This window comes from Nyctibius grandis, chromosome 15 (assembly GCF_013368605.1).
Source record: "Nyctibius grandis isolate bNycGra1 chromosome 15, bNycGra1.pri, whole genome shotgun sequence".
In the NCBI taxonomy this organism is placed as follows: Eukaryota; Metazoa; Chordata; class Aves; order Nyctibiiformes; family Nyctibiidae; genus Nyctibius; species Nyctibius grandis.
The window spans coordinates 5,690,947-5,708,438 of NC_090672.1; the positions used below are offsets into that span (position 1 = coordinate 5,690,947).

At 61.3% G+C, this 17,492-nt stretch overlaps 2 protein-coding genes across 2 annotated transcripts in view; one reads left to right on the plus strand and one right to left on the minus strand.

Annotated features, from left to right (window-relative positions):
- The window catches only part of UBE2O (ubiquitin conjugating enzyme E2 O), a 62,425-nt gene extending 58,315 nt beyond the window's left edge, over window positions 1-4,110 (plus strand). Inside the window, exons 15-18 of the mRNA XM_068413229.1 lie at window positions 13-149; window positions 673-876; window positions 1,594-1,651; window positions 3,266-4,110. Of these exons, the coding sequence (XP_068269330.1) occupies window positions 13-149; window positions 673-876; window positions 1,594-1,651; window positions 3,266-4,029 (1,163 nt within the window). The 3' untranslated portion in view covers window positions 4,030-4,110. The remainder of the gene's footprint in view (window positions 1-12; window positions 150-672; window positions 877-1,593; window positions 1,652-3,265) is intronic.
- Window positions 4,111-8,505: 4,395 nt separating this feature from the next.
- Window positions 8,506-16,426, minus strand: SPHK1 (sphingosine kinase 1). The gene is made up of 5 exons (XM_068413329.1): window positions 16,009-16,426; window positions 11,329-11,478; window positions 10,937-11,031; window positions 10,584-10,699; window positions 8,506-10,020 (listed from the first exon to the last, which is right to left on the minus strand). Exons 1-5 carry the CDS (start codon window positions 16,424-16,426, stop codon window positions 9,237-9,239), a joined length of 1,563 nt encoding a protein of 520 aa, XP_068269430.1. The 3' UTR covers window positions 8,506-9,236.
- Window positions 16,427-17,492: the final 1,066 nt, after the last annotated feature.

Below are 17,492 nucleotides of genomic sequence, written 5' to 3' on the forward strand. Positions count from 1 at the left end.
CTTGCCCCACAGATACCCACGCCTTCAAGAAAATGGAGTTCCAGCCCCCAGAAGCAAAGAAGTTCTTTAGCACCGTGCGGAAAGAGATGGCTCTGCTGGCCACCTCCCTGCCTGATGGCATCATGGTTAAAACCTTCGAGGATCGAATGGCAAGTGTCTGCTCCCAAATGCCTGTGTGTTAGTGCTGGGCTCAGCATCTGGATTGCTTTGGAATTCCCTGCTTAGCCTTAATCCCTTGTATTAGAGCTGCAGGAATGTGTGCAGCGTGTGAAATACAGCTGTAATTATGGTAAACAGCTGCTTTTGCATTCCCCAAGTCAGGGTACCAAACAACGGGGAGCTCCTCGTTGCAGGAAGCCTATTTCGGGTGCTTTGCCCACTGGGCTGTCTGTCCTGCTGGGCTGTCTGTCCTGCAGAGCAGGAAAGGCAGGCAGGCAGCCAGCAAGGGGCTGGTGTAACCAGGGAGCAGCGTGGGGGTTGCTGGCTGTCCTCTGGATCCAGAGGCTTGGTCTGCCGTCAGGCCGTACTAGAAGTGCAGCTTCTAGGGGGAAGGTGCCCTGAAATGTGTTGCTTGAGCTGAGTCTTGCTCTGCTGACTCCCTCCATGCAAATACAAGCCTGCTGAGGTGGGAGGACTTGTCACAGTGCCTGGCTCTCTCTCTTCTCTCTGCAGGATCTCTTCTCAGCACTTATAAAAGGGCCCACGCGCACGCCCTATGAAGACGGCCTCTTTCTCTTCGATATCCAGCTCCCCAACATCTACCCCGCTGTCCCACCTCTCTTCCGCTACCTCTCCCAGTGCAGTGGGAGACTGAATCCCAACCTGTACGACAACGGCAAAGTGTGTGTCAGCCTCCTGGGGACGTGGATAGGCAAGGTAACGCTTTCACCTGCCCGGCCGTGGTGGTTGTGCTAGGCTGCTTTTGGAACAAGCCACTTCCTACTAGGCCAAGAGTCCTGGGTGGCTTCTGGGCTCGGGTGGTGCTTGAGCTGGGGATAGCTCTGGCTTTGGGCTCTGTTTGAGATGTCTGGAGCAGGTAACTGGTGTAGTTTGGCTGCTCCTTGGACTGTATTTGGCCCTTGTCTGTCCTTCTTTGGTGACAAACCTGTGGTCAGACCAGCCAGGCTGTGTCACGGTTGGACAGAGCAGAGATGCCAACACCAGCATGGGGTGTTCTCTGGTGGTTTGGGTCCCTGTCTGTCACACTGCAGACAAATCATGTAGTGTGGCACAAAGCCCAGATGGAGACTTGGAATTAACGGAGACAGGGAAATGCTGTGTTTTGGGCAGGCAGATCGACAGAGCGGCTTGGGGAGGGGTTGGAACTGGTGTCTGGTGTGTAGGGTTACACTGTTCCAGGCAGAACTGGCCTGATGGGGTGCGGTGCTGGCAAAAGGTAATGAAGAGATGGGTTGGTAAACGGGACACTAGCACCTCAGGTGCTTGTCGAGTCAGTCCTTTGTTCCTGCTGCGAGCCACAGGACCTCAGCGATCAGGGGTGCAGAGAAGCTGGGGCCTCACTTCATCTAAGTTATCACAGAGCAAACTGATGGTGCTTCGGCCCTTTAACATATTTGTATATGTGCATTTCAGGGGACAGAAAGGTGGACCAGTAAATCCAGCCTCCTCCAAGTACTCATCTCCATCCAAGGTAAATGCTCCTGCAGAGCCTGCAGGACAGGAATGGGCAGAGGGAGGAGGCGATGGAGGCTTATGAGGGGGCACACAACTGGGATCTGCCACCCCAGCTGGGTTAGTGCTGCCTCTTGCTCTCACCTTGCTGGACAAGGCAGTGTCCTTATCTCTCCAGTTCAGCAGTCGAAGCAGGTGCAAGCTTTTCTCATGCCCTGGTTGTTGGCTGCATCCCAGGTCTCTGACACAATGCTTCCCCCTCCCTGCAGCAGCTAAGCACAGAGCTGTTTTGCTTGTTGCTCTGAGCTGGCGAAGGTGAACCACTGTGTCCTCAGCCAGTTACTGAAGTTAGCTGAAGTTGCTAGACTGGGTTTCATTCACAGGACTGTATTTTGTCCCCACTGAGTCACCTGCCCATCCTACACTGAGCATATTTTTGCACATGATGATGGTGTTTATGCTCCTTCTGAAGCAGAGAATAATCAGGGGTGTGTCTAGACCAGCCCCAGGGCTTCCTGCCGTAGAGCTTTGCCCCGCCGTATCTAGTTTGAGAGCAGACAGACTAAATCAAATCTCATCCTCAAGGCCAACTTTCTGTGCAGGGAGCCCAGGCATGTGACTTGAGAAACCTTTGACACAGAGCAAAGGCTCCTGCCTCGTGTCAGGAGGTGACTCCTGCTCCTCCGAGGTCTCACAGTCCACCTGTATCCTCCTGTGGGGATGACACCACGAGAAAAGCCTTTTCTCATTTACGAAGCTGAGGATCCAAATTTAGAAAATGAAATACTAAATGTTTTACTGGAGCAACTTTGGTGCTAGTGCAAAATCTCCTCTCCCTCTCCTGCTGCCTGGGCTTTGAGAGACTCACGATCTCATCTCTCCCAGCTCTAATGCAGTTTGTGGCAGGCTGCCAGCAGCCTGGCAGTGCTGGTGCCGTTGCTACATACATGCAATTACGTTAGAGCAGGAGCAAACAGGGGAAAGCTTGGTATGGGTGACCTGTCACAGACTTCAGTGTCTCAGAACTACACTGCCTGATGGGGACTGTGCTGGATAGGCTGGGACTTGGCCAGCTCAAGGCCTGTTACTGAAGATTGGCCTTTGGTCTGATTAAGAGGAGGGGAAAAAAAACTGTTTAAAAAGCTTTGGGTGTGTTTGTGGGTTTTTCCTGGGAGGGAAGGGAAGGGAGCTGTGAAAGCTTTCCCTTTCTGCCCTTTTGACCTCCTCTGCTGTTGCGTGCCCTCTGCCTCACACTGGTAGAAGACTATCCTTGCCACTTGTGGTAGCAGCCAAGATCCCCACTGCCCTAGAAGGCCGCAGGCACATTCACACGAGTGCTCCCCTTGCGATGCCAGTCCAGTGCACCTTGCAGGTTCCTGGTTGTCCAGCCTGGCCTCTGCTACCTGCTTGGAGTCAAAGCATGGCTCCCCTGCGCCGCGTTCTCCTGCGGTCCCTTCCCTGCCTGCAGCGGCGTGGCTGCAGGTGAAGCTGGCGTGGTGCCTCGGCGAGGCGGTGCTGTGACCCTCGAACCTCAGCCACCTCGGCAGAAATCAGGGCCCAGCAGTGCCTGCCTCGGGTGCAATTCACAGCAAAGTTCCTCCCTTAACCCCTCGGTCTCCCCTTCTCTTGGCAGGTCTCATCCTAGTGAACGAGCCCTACTACAACGAGGCGGGCTTTGACAGCGACCGGGGCCTCCAGGAGGGCTACGAGAACAGCCGCTGCTACAACGAGATGACGCTGATCCGGGTGGTGCAGTCCATGATGCAGCTGCTGCGCAGGCCGGTGGAGGTCTTCGAGCACGAGATCCGTGAGCATTTTCGCTGCAACGGCTGGCGCCTGGTGTCCCGCATCGAGTCCTGGCTGGAGACCAACGAGCTGGTGGAGCGGAGCCACGAACAGGCCAACGGGGCGGATTCTGCCTCTCTTCTCTCTGCCTGCGGCACCCTGGCCGAGAGCCCCGGAGACCATGCGGGATTGCTGGGGGAGTACGGCAGCAGCTCAGAACAGGGGGCGGCCGCCGAACTTTCCGACTCGGCGCTGGACGGGAAGGAGGAGCTGGACGAGTCAGAGTTCACAACCTCGATGCCCAACGCTGGTGATCTCCAACAGTACTCAGACTCGGAGAGCACAGGCCAAGCCAGGGAGGTGGACCTGGCCAGAGACCGAACGGACGAGGGGAAGGCTGCCCAGGACTCTGCCTCGCAGCCTAGCGTGAAACCAAAGAAAAGGAGAAAGAGCTACAGGAGTTTCCTCCCGGAGAAGAGCGGTTACCCTGATATCGGGTTCCCCCTCTTCCCTTTGTCCAAGGGGTTCATTAAAAGCATCCGCGGTGTCTTGCAGCAGTACCGGGCTGCCTTAGCAGGGGCCAATATCCCAGAGTGGACAGAGGACAAATAAACCATCAGCTTAGGGACAGGCAGGTGCAGGGGAGAAGGGAAAGCAGCAGAAATAAAATTGGCAAACGCTGTGACCAGTAAACTGGCTTCTCCTTCCAGCTTTTCTTCTTCAGCTTGGTTTGTTCCAAAGAAGGTGGTAGGCCTGATTTGCTCCTCCGAGGAAAGGTTGTCTAAGCATGAATAACTCTTTGCCCCCAGCCCTTCTTCCTTCCCCCTGTCCCATGTACGTGCTCCTCTTGCGAGTTTGACCCTGCAATGGTGAGATTTGAGACCTGCACAGAAGCAGTCTTGCAGCCACGTTCCCTCTGCACTTTCATCTCGGGGCACCTTTCCAACACAAGGACTCTTCCCACCCAGCACTACACCCAGCAGTTCTTTCTGCTGGGGTTCAAGCCAGGAGAAGCGATCGCTGTAGTATCTGGAAGTGAAGGGCAATGCCCTCCCAGTCTTTCATTTTTCTCTGCGTTACCCTGGGGTTTAGGAAGTCTGCCCCAGCTTATATGTACTTAGACATTGGATTGTGTTTGCATTGAAGTTGTCTACACCACACGGAGTTTGCTCTAGTCTTAGTTGTTCACCGATAGCTACGAGGTTCTTCTGACCAGGACTTGGTAGGCAGAACTAGAGCTCTGCGCTAGCACTTGTGCTGCCCTGGTAGTGCTGCGAGGTTTCCATCCAGTTCTGTGACTTCTGGTCAGTCTTCTGGAAGCAATTCTAGCCATCCCCACTTCTTTTTCTCTAGAGTAAGGCAAACTTCCCTTTCCCCACCACGCATGCCTGTCTTCTAGAAATACACGGGATTCAGGGTTCTGCCCTCGTTAGGTATCCACGTCTTTCGTTGCCAGCCATCCTGGCTGTCACACAGCACTACACCTTCCCCTGGATCTCCTCCTTGCCTGGGCAGGCAGCAGCGAGTGATCTCGGGGGCGTATTGTAGATCTAGTCTGGATGGTGAACCTGGCACGGCTGCTGCTGCTCCGTCATCGGGCTGTGGATGGGTATTTCAGAGCTGTTTGAGCCAGGGTCACCCAAGGGAAAGGAGCTGTTGTGTTGTGACGAGGTCCTGGTGTAGCAGCAGCAGTTTGTGACTGTTCCTGTGCTGTAACTCAGCAGCTGGAGCAGTCAGAAACTGGTGTGGGCTGCTATCGGTCCCTTCCCTTGCCAGCCGTTCCCCGGGGTGGCCTGGGCCCGCTGCGGCCGGCAGCGTTGTGGCCACAGCACATCCTGTCCCCCATCTCGGCGCAGCGCTGCCGTGCCGGGAGAGGGCTGGGGAGATCAGCCCGTGTCCCAGCAGCAGCGAGCTGTCTGAGCTGGTGACCGTGAGCACTTTGAAGCAGTGGTTTGCCAGAGTCTCCTGGCCAAGACACCTTCCTGAAGCCTCTTTTGCTATGTGCACGCACTTAATTTCACTTCCGGAGCAGGGAGGTCGCACTCCAGCACTACTGCATTTGCCCACTGTTTAGGTATTGGAGAAGCACCCACTTAGCATCCATGTGGAGCACGGTCTGTCAGGGAGAGCCCGTCGGTCCTTCCAGCCGGCACAGGGAGCCAGTGCCAGGCTGCCCAGGGAGGTGAGGCTGAGCAGTCGGCTCTGCCAGAAGGAAGGATGGAGACAAAACTCTCCTTTGCTCTTGGTCGATATGGCTGCCTTCCCTCCCCCCGACCCAGGCCAGGATCTGGCCTCCTCATTTTGAAACAGAGAACAGCAGGCGAATCTCGGTACGTTTGTGCGGTGCTTTCTGCTGCTTGGAACACCAGGGCCCAAACCCCCCACCCAGCTCCCTGCGCCTGCCGTTTCCAGCTGCCCCCACGATGCTCCGGAGCTGGGGGATGCCGGTGCTCTGGAGGAGGCAGAGCTCGGCTGTGAACGAAGACCTGGGCTTGTGAAGCTGTCACAGCTCTGGTCTGCGGGTGGATGGCCTGTGCAGCCGCCCTGGCCCTGCTCTGGCACGCAGGAGGGCTGGCAGCGCGGCAGACCCCAGCCCGGGGTGCAGAGATGCTCTGAGCCATGGGTAGGGCAGGGTGAGCTGCAGGAGTAACTCACGGCCGCGTTCTGGCTGTGGCTGGTGCTGAGTGAATGGATCCCTTTGAGCGAGGAGAGGAGCGGGGGCGTCCCCCAGACAGAAAGGGCTGACAGGGGCAGAGGGGTGAGGCTGCTGCTTCAGGGCAGGGGAAGGGCAGGCAGAGAGGCTCGTTCCACAAATGATTAAACCTCTTACCAGATAAAATTGCGGTTGGTGATCTACAGGCGCCGACTTCCTCTGTCTCCTGCGCCGGCTGCGGCCATCCTTCGCCCCGACGGCCAGGGAGGGAGGGAGAAAAACCTGTAGGGCCAAGCTGTGGCTGGGGATGGAGGGTGGAGGAGCTCTGTGGTCCCCTGCTTCGCCCACCCTTTACCCTCTGCAGCTCTCATCTCACGGGAAGGCAGTCGGCACGGGCTGGTCAGGCTGCCCACCCGCCCGGGGAGGAGGGCAGGCAGCCGGCACTGCTGGCGTGAACTGCTCAAGTCCTTCCCTTAGCCCAAGAAATCTGTTTTGTTTCCTCTGATCGTAATCAACAGCTTTTGCACAGGTTCCTGGGGCTTCCTACCTATGAGGAGGTGTGTATTGGCCTTCTGGAAGGGGATGCTGCTCCCCGGCTACCCCAGCACCGCTCGCTCGCCGTAGCTGGCCCAAACCGACGCGTGCACAGAGGTTTACAGATTTTCTAAAGCTTTTGATAATGTGAAGCTCCTGGGTGATGAGGTTGGTGGTGAGCACACTGCAGCTATGTAATTTTTTGTGTATGTATGTAATATTTAAGGGTAACAAAATTTAAAAGGCTAAAACGTTAAAAAACTTAAAACACACAAAAAAAAAAAAAGCCAAAGCATGATGCATATTGTTAGCCTTAAAACTGGCTACACGACTGTGTGATGTACAAATGAGAGCAGCCTGTAACTGTTTTAAGTGCTGGGGTTGGGGAAGAAGCATTACAAAATCAGTTTGTAGCCTTGATTCTGTACAGTATTTAATGAAGAAAAAAAAAAAAGAAAAAAAAAAAAAAGACCTGACTATTGAGGCCATGCTTAGAGGTGTGTCGTTCCCGTGCAGATGTGGATGCTTGGTTGCTTACAATATATGTATAAAGTGCTGTGTGACCATTAAAACTTTTTTTACCTGCAGAATTTTTTTTTGTTTGGCTAACCAAGGTGTAATAAAGGAGGGAAGATGACTTGCCATTAAATTTTGCCTCTGTGAGTAGTTTTGACTCTTGTCTCTTTCTTTTCCCCCCTGCTGCTGCCATGCTTGGCACTTGCCCCGTCTCCGACGTGCATCCCTGTGCCGGGGTCTGTGCTGGACGGGGTCCCACTGACTGAAGTCGATGGCAGCGTGTCCGGAGGGAGCCAGGCAGACCTGGCAGCGAGGGACTGCTCCCCGGGCTCCCTATAGACCAGCTCCTCGGAACCCTGATGCTCAGGGTGTCTGTCAGGGTTTGTTTGGTTGGTTGTTTTTTTTTTAATTTTTTAATTTTCAGTGTTCTCTGCTGGCACGTGGTGCTCACAGGCTGCCCGAGGGCTCGGCCTGTCCTGGGGATCAGCTGGCAGCCGCCCTGGCAGACGGGGCCAGAGCCGGGGTGAAGCGAAACCCTTTGTGGAGCCGGCAGCGGGGACAGCTCGTGGGTCCTGGCACGCCTGCCCTGGTGCTGCCTCGCCAGCCCCTCGCCTCGGCGCCCAGGTAAGCGCGGGACGAGATGCGAGTGCAGCTGGGTCTGGGGGCAGCCGTGTTGGTAGTTTTAAGACTTGTGGCTTTGCTGGAGTTATTCAAAAGCAGCGTCTGTCTCCCAAGGGCTGCGTGGTGGCTGCTGCTGCCTCCCTGGGGTGCCAGGGTGAGGAGCTGGTGGTGGCTCCCCAAAAGAGCCCCCGTGGCTGCTGGCTGCCGGTGGTTGGAAGCAGGTCAGGGAAGAGATTTGTGCGGCCAAACCTGGGAAAGGGAGGAAGAGGGAGATCCCGAACAACCTGCTGGGGTGAGCGACACAGCATCCCTGGGAGAGGCCCGGAGGAGACTCCTGGGAGCGTTTCGGGTGCTGCAAACCCAGCAGCTCCGCTCTCATGGACCATCTCGCTTGACGGAGGCAGCCAAGAGCTCTGAGCACATCCCCTGCCCTGGGCTCTCCCCGCAGCCTCCGCCGACAGCAGCAAGGTTGGAGTTCAGCAAAGCATCACTGAGTCTGTTCTTACACCTGGCCCAATGCCAGGGGGGAAATAACTTTATTTTGGGAGGTGGTTCCCAGCTGCTCCCCCCCTTGCTGGCCCGGGACCAGGAGCTCAGCTCCCTGCGAGCAAGCGGCGCTATGGCGGGGGAACAATGGTGCTGTTCTTCCCCGGTTCTGCCATCCTAATTGCAGAGTTTGCAGATGAATAAATGCAAACAGGCGCCACTGTTTACTCTTCTACTTTGTACTGGAGCACTGTAAATGTGGTTTAATTACTGCAATTTTATATCCAACAGGCTGAGTAATCCCCCCCCAGGCAAGCCCCTGGGGCAGGGACCTGTTTACAGGGCTCCAGCTGGCCCCGGGCTGCCCAGGAAAGGGGATGTGTGAGCTCCCCATAGGGCCCCGCTCCAGGCAGAAAGCCAAACCCCTCGGCTCCATCACCCCCCTCCGGGACCCCTTCCCTGCCATGAGCTCAGATGTAAAACCTAAGGGGGATTTTTTTTGCAAACGCTAGATATTTATTGCATTTCTCACAAGAATAAACTCTGCTTCTACAGGAAGCTTTGGGTAGAAACATTCTTAAAAAAGTTGATTTCTTCTGTTAGATACATTGGTCCTGACCATCCCTGGTGGGTGGCACTGGCTCTGCGGCAGGGACCTGAGAGATGCCACCGTGTGCGTCCGAGCCGGGAGGGGACGGGGCTGTGCCGACACAGCCGCCCAGGGCTGGGACCTCGTACCGGGATAAAACAGGCTGGCGTCTCGCCGGCGCAGTGTACCTCGTGGGGCTCGTGGCTCGGTTTTGGGACAGCGCTGGTGGCTGTCCCGGGGGGGTAAAGCTAAGTGTGGGGGCAAGCGAGGGGACGAGCGCCCGCAGCCCCCAAGAGCTATTGCTATGGGAGGAGGAGGAGGAGGAGGAGGAGGTTCCTGAGTGGGAGGAAGGCTTTGCCACCCTCGCGCTGGGCTGTGCCGGCAGCTCAGCGCTGCAGGGTCGGGGGCGAAGCTGGCTGCTCAGGAGCCGCTGAGGACGCGGCAGAGGCGGCTGTGGATCTGGCCCTGCACGGGCTCGCAGGCCAGCGCCTCGCCGTCCACCGTCATGATGCCCGCGGCCGTCTGCGGCTCCAGGCGGAAAGCCCGGACGGGGACGTAGCGCAGGTGGGGACAGTTCAAGTCCAGGTGGGTCCCCCTGGCCATGGCCAGGAAGAGCTTCAGCAGTGCCACGCGGCTGATGCCCGCCTTCACGTAGAAGAGGTGCATGCAGCCGTCGTGCAGCCGCGCCTCCGGTGCCATCAGCAGGTTGGTGCCCAGGTGGGACTGGTAGATGGCATAGACAGAGACAAACTCCTCCTCGGGGACCACCGTCCAGTGCGCCGGCACCGGCTGGCCCAGCGGCACCAGCAGCGAGTCAGTGGGCAGAGCCCCGGCTGCCTCCGTCCCCGCTGGCGGCAGGATGCGGCCAGCCTGGCCGTTGGTGATGGGCGCGGGGGGGTCCTTGGATGCCGGGGGGGTGCCCGGCTCGGGGACGGCGGGCAGGTAGGAGAGGCGGCCCGGGTACACCCGCAGCTTGGCCAGGCACTGGAGGGTGCCCAGGGTGAAGCGGGCGTTGCCCAGCCGGCGGTACTTCTCGCTGTCGATGTCCACGTCCGAGATGAAGCCCCAGCCAAAGCCGAGGAAGGAGAAGAAGCGCTTGCCCGAGGCCGTGCTCAGCGAGACCAGGTCCATCTGCGTGTGCAGCCCCTTGCACAGGATGAAGGCGCAGTTCGTCAGCAGCTTCTTCTTGGCAACGTGATCGTTGCTGCGAGGGATGGAGAAGGGTGAGTTTGGGCTGGACTCGGCTCAGGGCTGCTCCTGCTGTCCCCGTATCCACGTGCACCCTCGCCCCTGTGTCGTAGTTGGGCCGTATCCCAACTGGGTGACAGTGTCCCTCAGGGGCAGCTGCTGGGACGGGGTTGGCTGAGGGTGGGAAGGATAAACCAGCTCCTGAAAGAGGGAACCGAGCTGGGGCTGCTGGGCTGGGGCAATCCCGGTCCCCCCGTCCTGCAGCGGGATGGGCTGTGCCCCGGGGTGGCTCCTTGGGGGTAAAGCTGGGCCAGACCCAGAGCGTGGAGAGGAGAAAGGCCGTGGGGAGAGCTGGGGACGCAGGGACACAAACTGGTGCTCACAGGGACTGGCCGGGGCTGGGCAGCATCAGCCTGCGGGGAGGTGGGGACCCAGCACCCCTGTGCTGGGCATCACAGCACCCTTCCCCTGGGCTGGAGCCATGCACAGCCTTTCTCTTCCCTCACCCCCCACCTCGGTGCCCCGTGTGCCGGCCGGTGCGGTGCCGGCAGCGGGTGATGCCGCGGGGCCGGGGCTCACCCTGCGTAGTGGTTGATGGAGGCAGCCAGGGCGTTCCCGGAGCCCCCCGGCAGGATGCACAGCGGCTTCTTCATGGCGTCCTCCCAGTCTGGCCGCTCCATGAGCCCATTCACCACCTGCGGGGACGGAGGGAGCTGGTGGCACCTGGGGCCGGGCAAGGAACCCAGCCCCGGGGCAGCAGAGACCATGGTGCTCCCAGCCGGGGCAGCACCAAGGCCGTGGCTGCCCTGCTTTGCCCCAAGCCAGGTGCCCTCTCTCCTTTGCCGTTCCCTGCCTGCCTTTGTGTCTCTAAGCTTGGCTCGTGCCCCGGGCACCCCTCTTCTCCCGGGGGGATGCCCTGCAGTGCCCCTCACCTCGTACAGCAGCCCGTCCCCGGCCATGACCACCAACGTGTCCCACTGCGACAGGTCCTCATCCCGCACCCTCTCATGTGCGTGGTGGGGTCTCTCTGCAGGGGAAAGCGGAGAGAGTTGAGCATCATCCTCCATCCTGCTCCCACCCCCCTAGACGGTGACCCCAGAGCCCCACTGTCCCCACGGGGGTCCCAGCCAGGGATGCAGGAGGTGAGGCCGTCACCCCCATTGAGTGCAACCAACCCACCCATCGTGTTGTCCAAACCAGCCCCGCCAGAGCCGTGGCGATACAGGGGGTACAAGGCCCTCGGAGGAGCCCTTCCCAGGGCGGCAGCACACAGGTAGGATCCCAGGGAGGGAGGAGGAGGTGAGGGAGCCGCTCGCGGACTCACCGGTGACGAAGACGGTGGTGGCGATGTCGGCGTCGGCCAGCATGGGCTGCACCACCGCCTGGAAGTCCTCGAGCGCGCGGCCAGCACCGCTCTGTGGGTTCAGCAGCACCAGCGCGCGGCAGGGCCGGGGCAGCACCCCATAGCTGTCACCTGGGCAGGGGGACAGGGGGGCTCAGGGCTGTGGGGCCGTGGTGCTGCCCAGGGAGGGCTTTGCGAGCCGGGGCAGCACTTGCCACGGCCCCACGGGAAGGGGAGCTGCCCCTGATCCCCGCAAGCTCCCTGGGCTGCAGGGATAGAGAGTCCCTGCTGGGAATGCAGGGGAGGGGAGGTGGCAGAGACGGGGACACGGGGACCTGCGGGGACTCATCCTGAGCTCTCCTGCAATCAGCAGAGATGTTTTATGCCCACTTCGGAGCCCCACAGCAGAGCTGGGGCTGTCCCGAGCATCTCTGTGCCTCCCAGGGCAGCAGGGTGCTGCTGGCTGCGCCTTCAGACACGCCGAGGAAAGAAAAGGTGGGAGCAAAGGGAGGTTTGAAACCCAGCGTCCCCAAGGGCCCCCAGCCCCAAACCCCCTCAGCTGTGAGTTTTCCCTGCTGAACCTTATGGCTCAGCCCCCCTCAATGCACAGCGAGCCAAGGATGGGGGGGGACGAGGGCCAGGGGGACTCAAGATCCCAATTCCCCCCATCCATCCCAGATGGAGCAGGGCCAGGACGGACACCTGCCCCGGCAGACGGACGCTTCTGCTTCCCCTGCTCCCCACGGGGCTCCGGTTTCGCACTTCAAGGCCCCGGTGGGGCTGTAATTACAAGCCTGGCAGGGTTCCGCATCCCTCTGAACCCCAAGGCCAGTGGTCCCTGTGAGGGAGGCGCAGGGAGGAGGAGCAATGCGATGGCACCCAGGGGAGCTGCTTGGGCAGGACACGCTGCCTCAAGCTCCCGCAGCGCCTCTGGAAAGCCCCGGCCCTGCAGAGTGAAGCCACTTTTTGAGGGGGGTGGGGGGTTGTCCCCACCAGCTCTGGGCCCTCTAAGCTGTGGCCTGGCCCCCAGGAGGGTGGCGGGTGCCCACGTGGGCTCTGTGGGCCAGCGCGGGGCTGCGCCTGCTGGCTCAGCACCAAGAGCTGCTCCGTCAGGAGCTGAGTCACCAAAGCAGACGGCGATTCCCGGCACTGCCCCAAGCCGGGAACCCCACTCTGACCCGGGGCAGGGGGCTGAGGCCGGCCACCTGCCCCCCTGCCCCGGCTGCACACCTTGGTTTGAGCTGTTTGAACGCACAGGTAAGTGTTTTTACAGCTAAAACCCCTCCTGCCGCCCGCACTGGGGCTGGAAGTGGGGACAGGGGAGCCTGGGGCGATGGAGGTCCCTACAGGTGCCATCTCCCTGGGTTGACACCCGGCATTACAGCGCTCACGGCCACACCGGGGCTTCCCCGACGGGTGGCAGAGCTCCCCGAGCCGCCCTGCACGGAGACGTGCCTGGAGCATCCCATCTCCATCCCCATCCCAGCCCCGGGAGCACACAGAGCTCTGCTGATCTCGGTGCCATCGGGTTGATTTTCTGCCCCTGGGAATGACCCAGTGAGGCTGTCACCCTCCAGGACACCTCCTTGTCCCCACGCTGGCTGCTTGGGACCTGCCACTGAGTCCACAGCAAAGGTCCACCCGTGAGGCAGGGCTGAGCCTGGGGCCAGGCGCTGGCTCGGGGCCAGCTCTCCCCGCTGCTGCCCAGGGCTGGGGGAAGCGGCCGGCTGCCCCCCGCCCTCCCCGGCCCCTTATCAGTGGGCGCCAGATGCGAGGGCACCAGCTGCCCTCGGGGATGGTGGTGAAGCGCTGAGAGCAGAGGCCGTCCCAGTTCGGGTCAGGGATAACAGGCAGCAACACCAGGGCTGGGCTGGCCCCATTCCCCCCCTCCAGACCCTTCCCTGGTCACCACCAGCACTAAAATCCCCTGTAGACAAACGCAGGAGAGCCCCCAGGACAGGGGGGTCATGCTCAAGCCCCAGTTGCCGGAGGCAGGTGATGGGGGGCTTTTCTCTCTCTTCTCCCCCCCACCACCCTGTGGGATGCAGAGTGAGAGCATGAGGCACTTCAAGAACCTAAATGAAGTTTTTACACCCCCAATGTTTCTAACCAGCCCCATCATTTCTGACATGCACCCAGAGCTGCAGCTGGGTCTTGCCTGAAGCTCCTGCCTGGACCTGTGGCTGCTGCCCGTGGCCCCTGCTGGGCAGCGGGGTACGGCTGGGACCCCGAGCGCCCGCTCCTCGGCTGGAGGGGGAAAGGCAAACCCTGCTCAGGACAGGGAGGGATGTTGTGAGTCCATCACAAGGGACAGGTTGCTGGTACCGGGGTGTAAATAGGGAAGAGGACGTGATCCCAGTGCAGGATCGGTGACACCAGCAGCACCCGGCTCAGCCCAGGCTCCGGTGGCAGAGGCAGAGGGTGCTGGTTCAGAGCTGGAGCCCAGCAGCGGCGATGCTCAGGCAAGTGGGACAGATTTCAGCAGCATCCCTTTCCCTTGCGCAACGCCAGCCGGCCCCTGGCACCCCGGCGAGGCTCAGCCACTTCCCGGCACAGCGCGGTTGCCTTCAACCTCAAAGGCCGAGCAGAGCAGACACTGAGTCAGCAGGAGGAAGGGGCTCCAGCTGCTGCTGGTGCACAAACCCTGCTCTTCTCCCCTCCGCCCACGTCCCCCCATGGGACACGTGTCCCCACTGTGCTCAGGCGGGGACCACGCTGCCGCGGCTCCACCATCAGCAGCCCCAGCTGCTCCGTTGTGTCCCTGCATCCTCCTGGAAACCCTCTGGGCACAAGCGTGCCAGGCTGGCAGGGGACAGGGCTCTCCTGCCCGGTGACCTGGCTCGTGTGAGGCTGGGATGGATTGGGGCATGGCCGCTGCATCCCGTCCCCACAGGGGATGAGCACAGTGAGGGGGTCCCCTAAAGCAGCAGCACTGCCACCACGCCACAACACTGTGGCCATTGCCAGCAGCTCGATGGCAGCTTCCCATCGTGGACAGGGGCTGGCTTTCCCCACCAGCACACAAGCCCAGGGGTGGTTTGCTCCCTCCCGACCGGCTGCAGGGTGGGACGCTTCCCTGCACGCTGCCGGCAGCCCCAGCTTTGGGGTTATTCACTGCTGAGGGACTTTTTTTGGTCCCCTTGGGGTGAAATAAGGAAAGGGAAGCTTCACCCCCACTGTGGCTCTCCGCAGGGCTTATCCCTGAGGATGCTGGAGCTGAGATGACACCAGGATGGGATCGCTGGAGGGTCCCCAGGTCTCCTTCCCGTGGGGATGGGGTGACAGGATTGCTCCGCACAGACTCACATGCAGCTTCCCAGCACGGCCTTATCTGTCCCGCACACGCCGCGATGCCGACACGGGAGGGTGCGTGCAAGCGCAGGGTGTGGCGAGAGGCATTTTTAGCTCTGTCCCAAACTGGGGGAGGAGGTTTGCAAATCCTGCTGGCCCTCAGCTAGAAAAATAACTGCAAAATCCCGCACCGCCTTCTCCCGTCCTCCTTCCTCGGGCTCCCCCGGGGACCCTGCTGTGCAACGAGCTGCTCCTGCCCCAGCACCCTCGCACCGGCTGCTAAGAGGGCGAGGGTTTTAAAACGCTTGGAGCCTTCCAGCTGCAGAGTTCGGGCTGGAAATAGAGCCGGGGAACTGGTTTTGCCCTCACCCTGTTCCACTGGATTTTTTTGTTATTCTTTCAGAAGAGTAGCAGAAAGTTGTTTTGTAGCTGCGGGTCATGTAAAAAAAAAAAAAAAAAAAAGCTCCATTTTAAAATCCAAGCAGGGAAGAGCTGGGCTAAATGTGATTTGACAGGATCCCTCTAACCGCATGCCTCTTAATTTCCAAGTCTGATCAGCGTGACTGGACAGCGAAATAAATGAAGTAGTGCATATAATTGAATCTCTGCTCAGATGTTCAAATACATGCCAGCCTGCCCTGCCCTGACTGCGGGACCCGGGGGACTTGGTCCCCCGAGACAGCCGCTCCCCTTCGAGCTGGTGGCAGCTCCCCGGGGGGGTGAAGAAGGAACCGAAACCCGGAGCGCTCTGTGCCGCCCTGGGACCCAGCGCCGGGGGGATTCGCCCGCTCCCCGGTGATGGATGGGACCTGCCGGGGACGGTGCCCGGCTCCGTCCTGCCTGTGTCAGCAGCGATGGCTTTTATTTTTTTTTCCTTGGTTCATGCTGCCCTTTGGAGCTTTGCTCGTTATCGACCCGAAGCGATACGGGGGGGGCGTGCAAAGGGCCCCGTGGTGCGACCACGTCCCTGCTGCCCCTGCGATTTAAGGGCGAAAGGGGGGAGGAGCCACCCCCGGCCCCGGGGCTGTGCACAGGGATGTCCCCGTTCCCCCCAGGCTCGGGGCGGGATCCGGGTGACCCTGCGGGGATGCGGATCGACCCCCGTCCATCCCCCCCCCCGATCCCAGCCCCGTCCCCCCGCGCAGCGCTCCCGGCCCGGCCCCAGCCGCGTCCCCACGCCGCCCCTCGGGGGCAGCCGTCCCGCGTGGGGACGGGCAGTGCAGAGCCGGCCCGGGCCCCACGTCCCACACCCCCCGCCCCTGGGGCGGCTGCTGGCCCCGGCCCCGGTCCTGGGGCTCGCTCCGTCGGGAGGAGCGGGGACGGGTCCTTCGCCCCCCCGGGACGAGCGTGGGGCCGCGGCTCGGTACTCACCGTCCTGCGTGGGCACGGAGGGCACCGAGAGCTCCCGGATCGTGCGGCTCCAGGCCTGGGCGATGTGCAGGTTGCCCTCGGCGTCGGGGCCCGAGCTGACGCGGAAGGTCCGCTCCAGGCGCTGCCGGGCGGGGGGGCCCCAGCGCGGCCCGCGGAAGGGGTAACAGACCAGGGAGAAGCAGGCGGCGGCGGCGGGCCCGGGGAAAGCGGCGGAGCCCACGCAGTCGGCCAGGCGGAGCGAGGCGTCGGGACCGGCCGAGCCCCCGGAGGAGCAGCCGGGACGCCGCACCTGCAGCTCCCGGGCCGTGAGAGCCAAGGAGCAGGCGGCAGCACAGGGATTCGGTCCTGTACCGAAAATACCTTGAAGTAATACCGGGCTCCCACCGGGCTCCGGGGGAGCGCGGCGGCCGGCGGCCATGGGCGGCGGAACGGGAGCGGGACGCACCGGGGAGCGCCGCCCGCCGCTGCTCGCTGCTGACACCCGCCGCGCCGCCCGGCTATGGCAGGCGGGGCGGCCCATTCATAAAAACTCAACCCACCCCCCCCAGCCACCCCCCCACCGCCGGCGGGGGCCCGTCCCGGGGCCGCCCCGAGCCCCCCTTTCCCCCTCCCCTCCGCCTGCCTCAGTTTCCCCAAGCGGTGCCCCGGGCAGGGCTCCGGCCGCAGCTCCCCACGGGCGGGAGGCGAGCAGCGAGGGGGGGACACACACCCGGACTGCCTGGCTGGAGCAAAACTCTGCAGCCACGCGAGGGTGGGTTTGCCGTGGGTGGGTGTCCAGCGTGGGGGCTCCCACGGGGCTGGGGCTGGCACGGCATGGACCCACGCTCACACCGGGAGAGCAGTGGCAAAGCAGGAGGCAGCCGCGCCGGCCCCAGCTCGTGTGTGTCGTGTCCAGCACCGCACAGATCGGCACTGGCAGGGGGACCGAGACCCCGGAGCCGCACGCTGGGCTGCGTTTAACACCATTTCTGCATCTCTCCAGCCGATACGGGGCGAGAGGAGCAGAGCGGGAGTCTGGAGAAGTCAAGGCACGGCGAGGGCTGAGGAGGACAGCGGGCAGCCGGTGGGGACACGTCCAGGAGGGAGGATGGAGGGGGACGATGTCCTGCCCGTCACAGGTGGCTTGCCAGCAGGTATCCGTGAGGGTTGGCGGGTGTCATGAGCATGGAGCTCCATGGAGGGAGGTGGGCTGTGCTGTGAACCCCACCTCGGGGCACAGAGCACTGGGGACAGAGCCCAGGGGACCTGCCTGGAGGGTGCCAGCATGGCTGGGAGCTGCTCTGTGCCCGTGGCGGTTGGCAAAAGTCACTGACAGCAGCTTTTGATTGGCGACAGGACTGACCTCACCCTCCCGAGGGGCTGCTGGGCTCCAGGGAGTCTGGCCCAGCCCAACAATGATTTTTTTTTTTTGCCAACCAGTTCCCCATGGATGGAGCTCTGCTCCACAGGCTCCAGCTGGCCCTTTGCTCTCCTGAGGCTCTAAC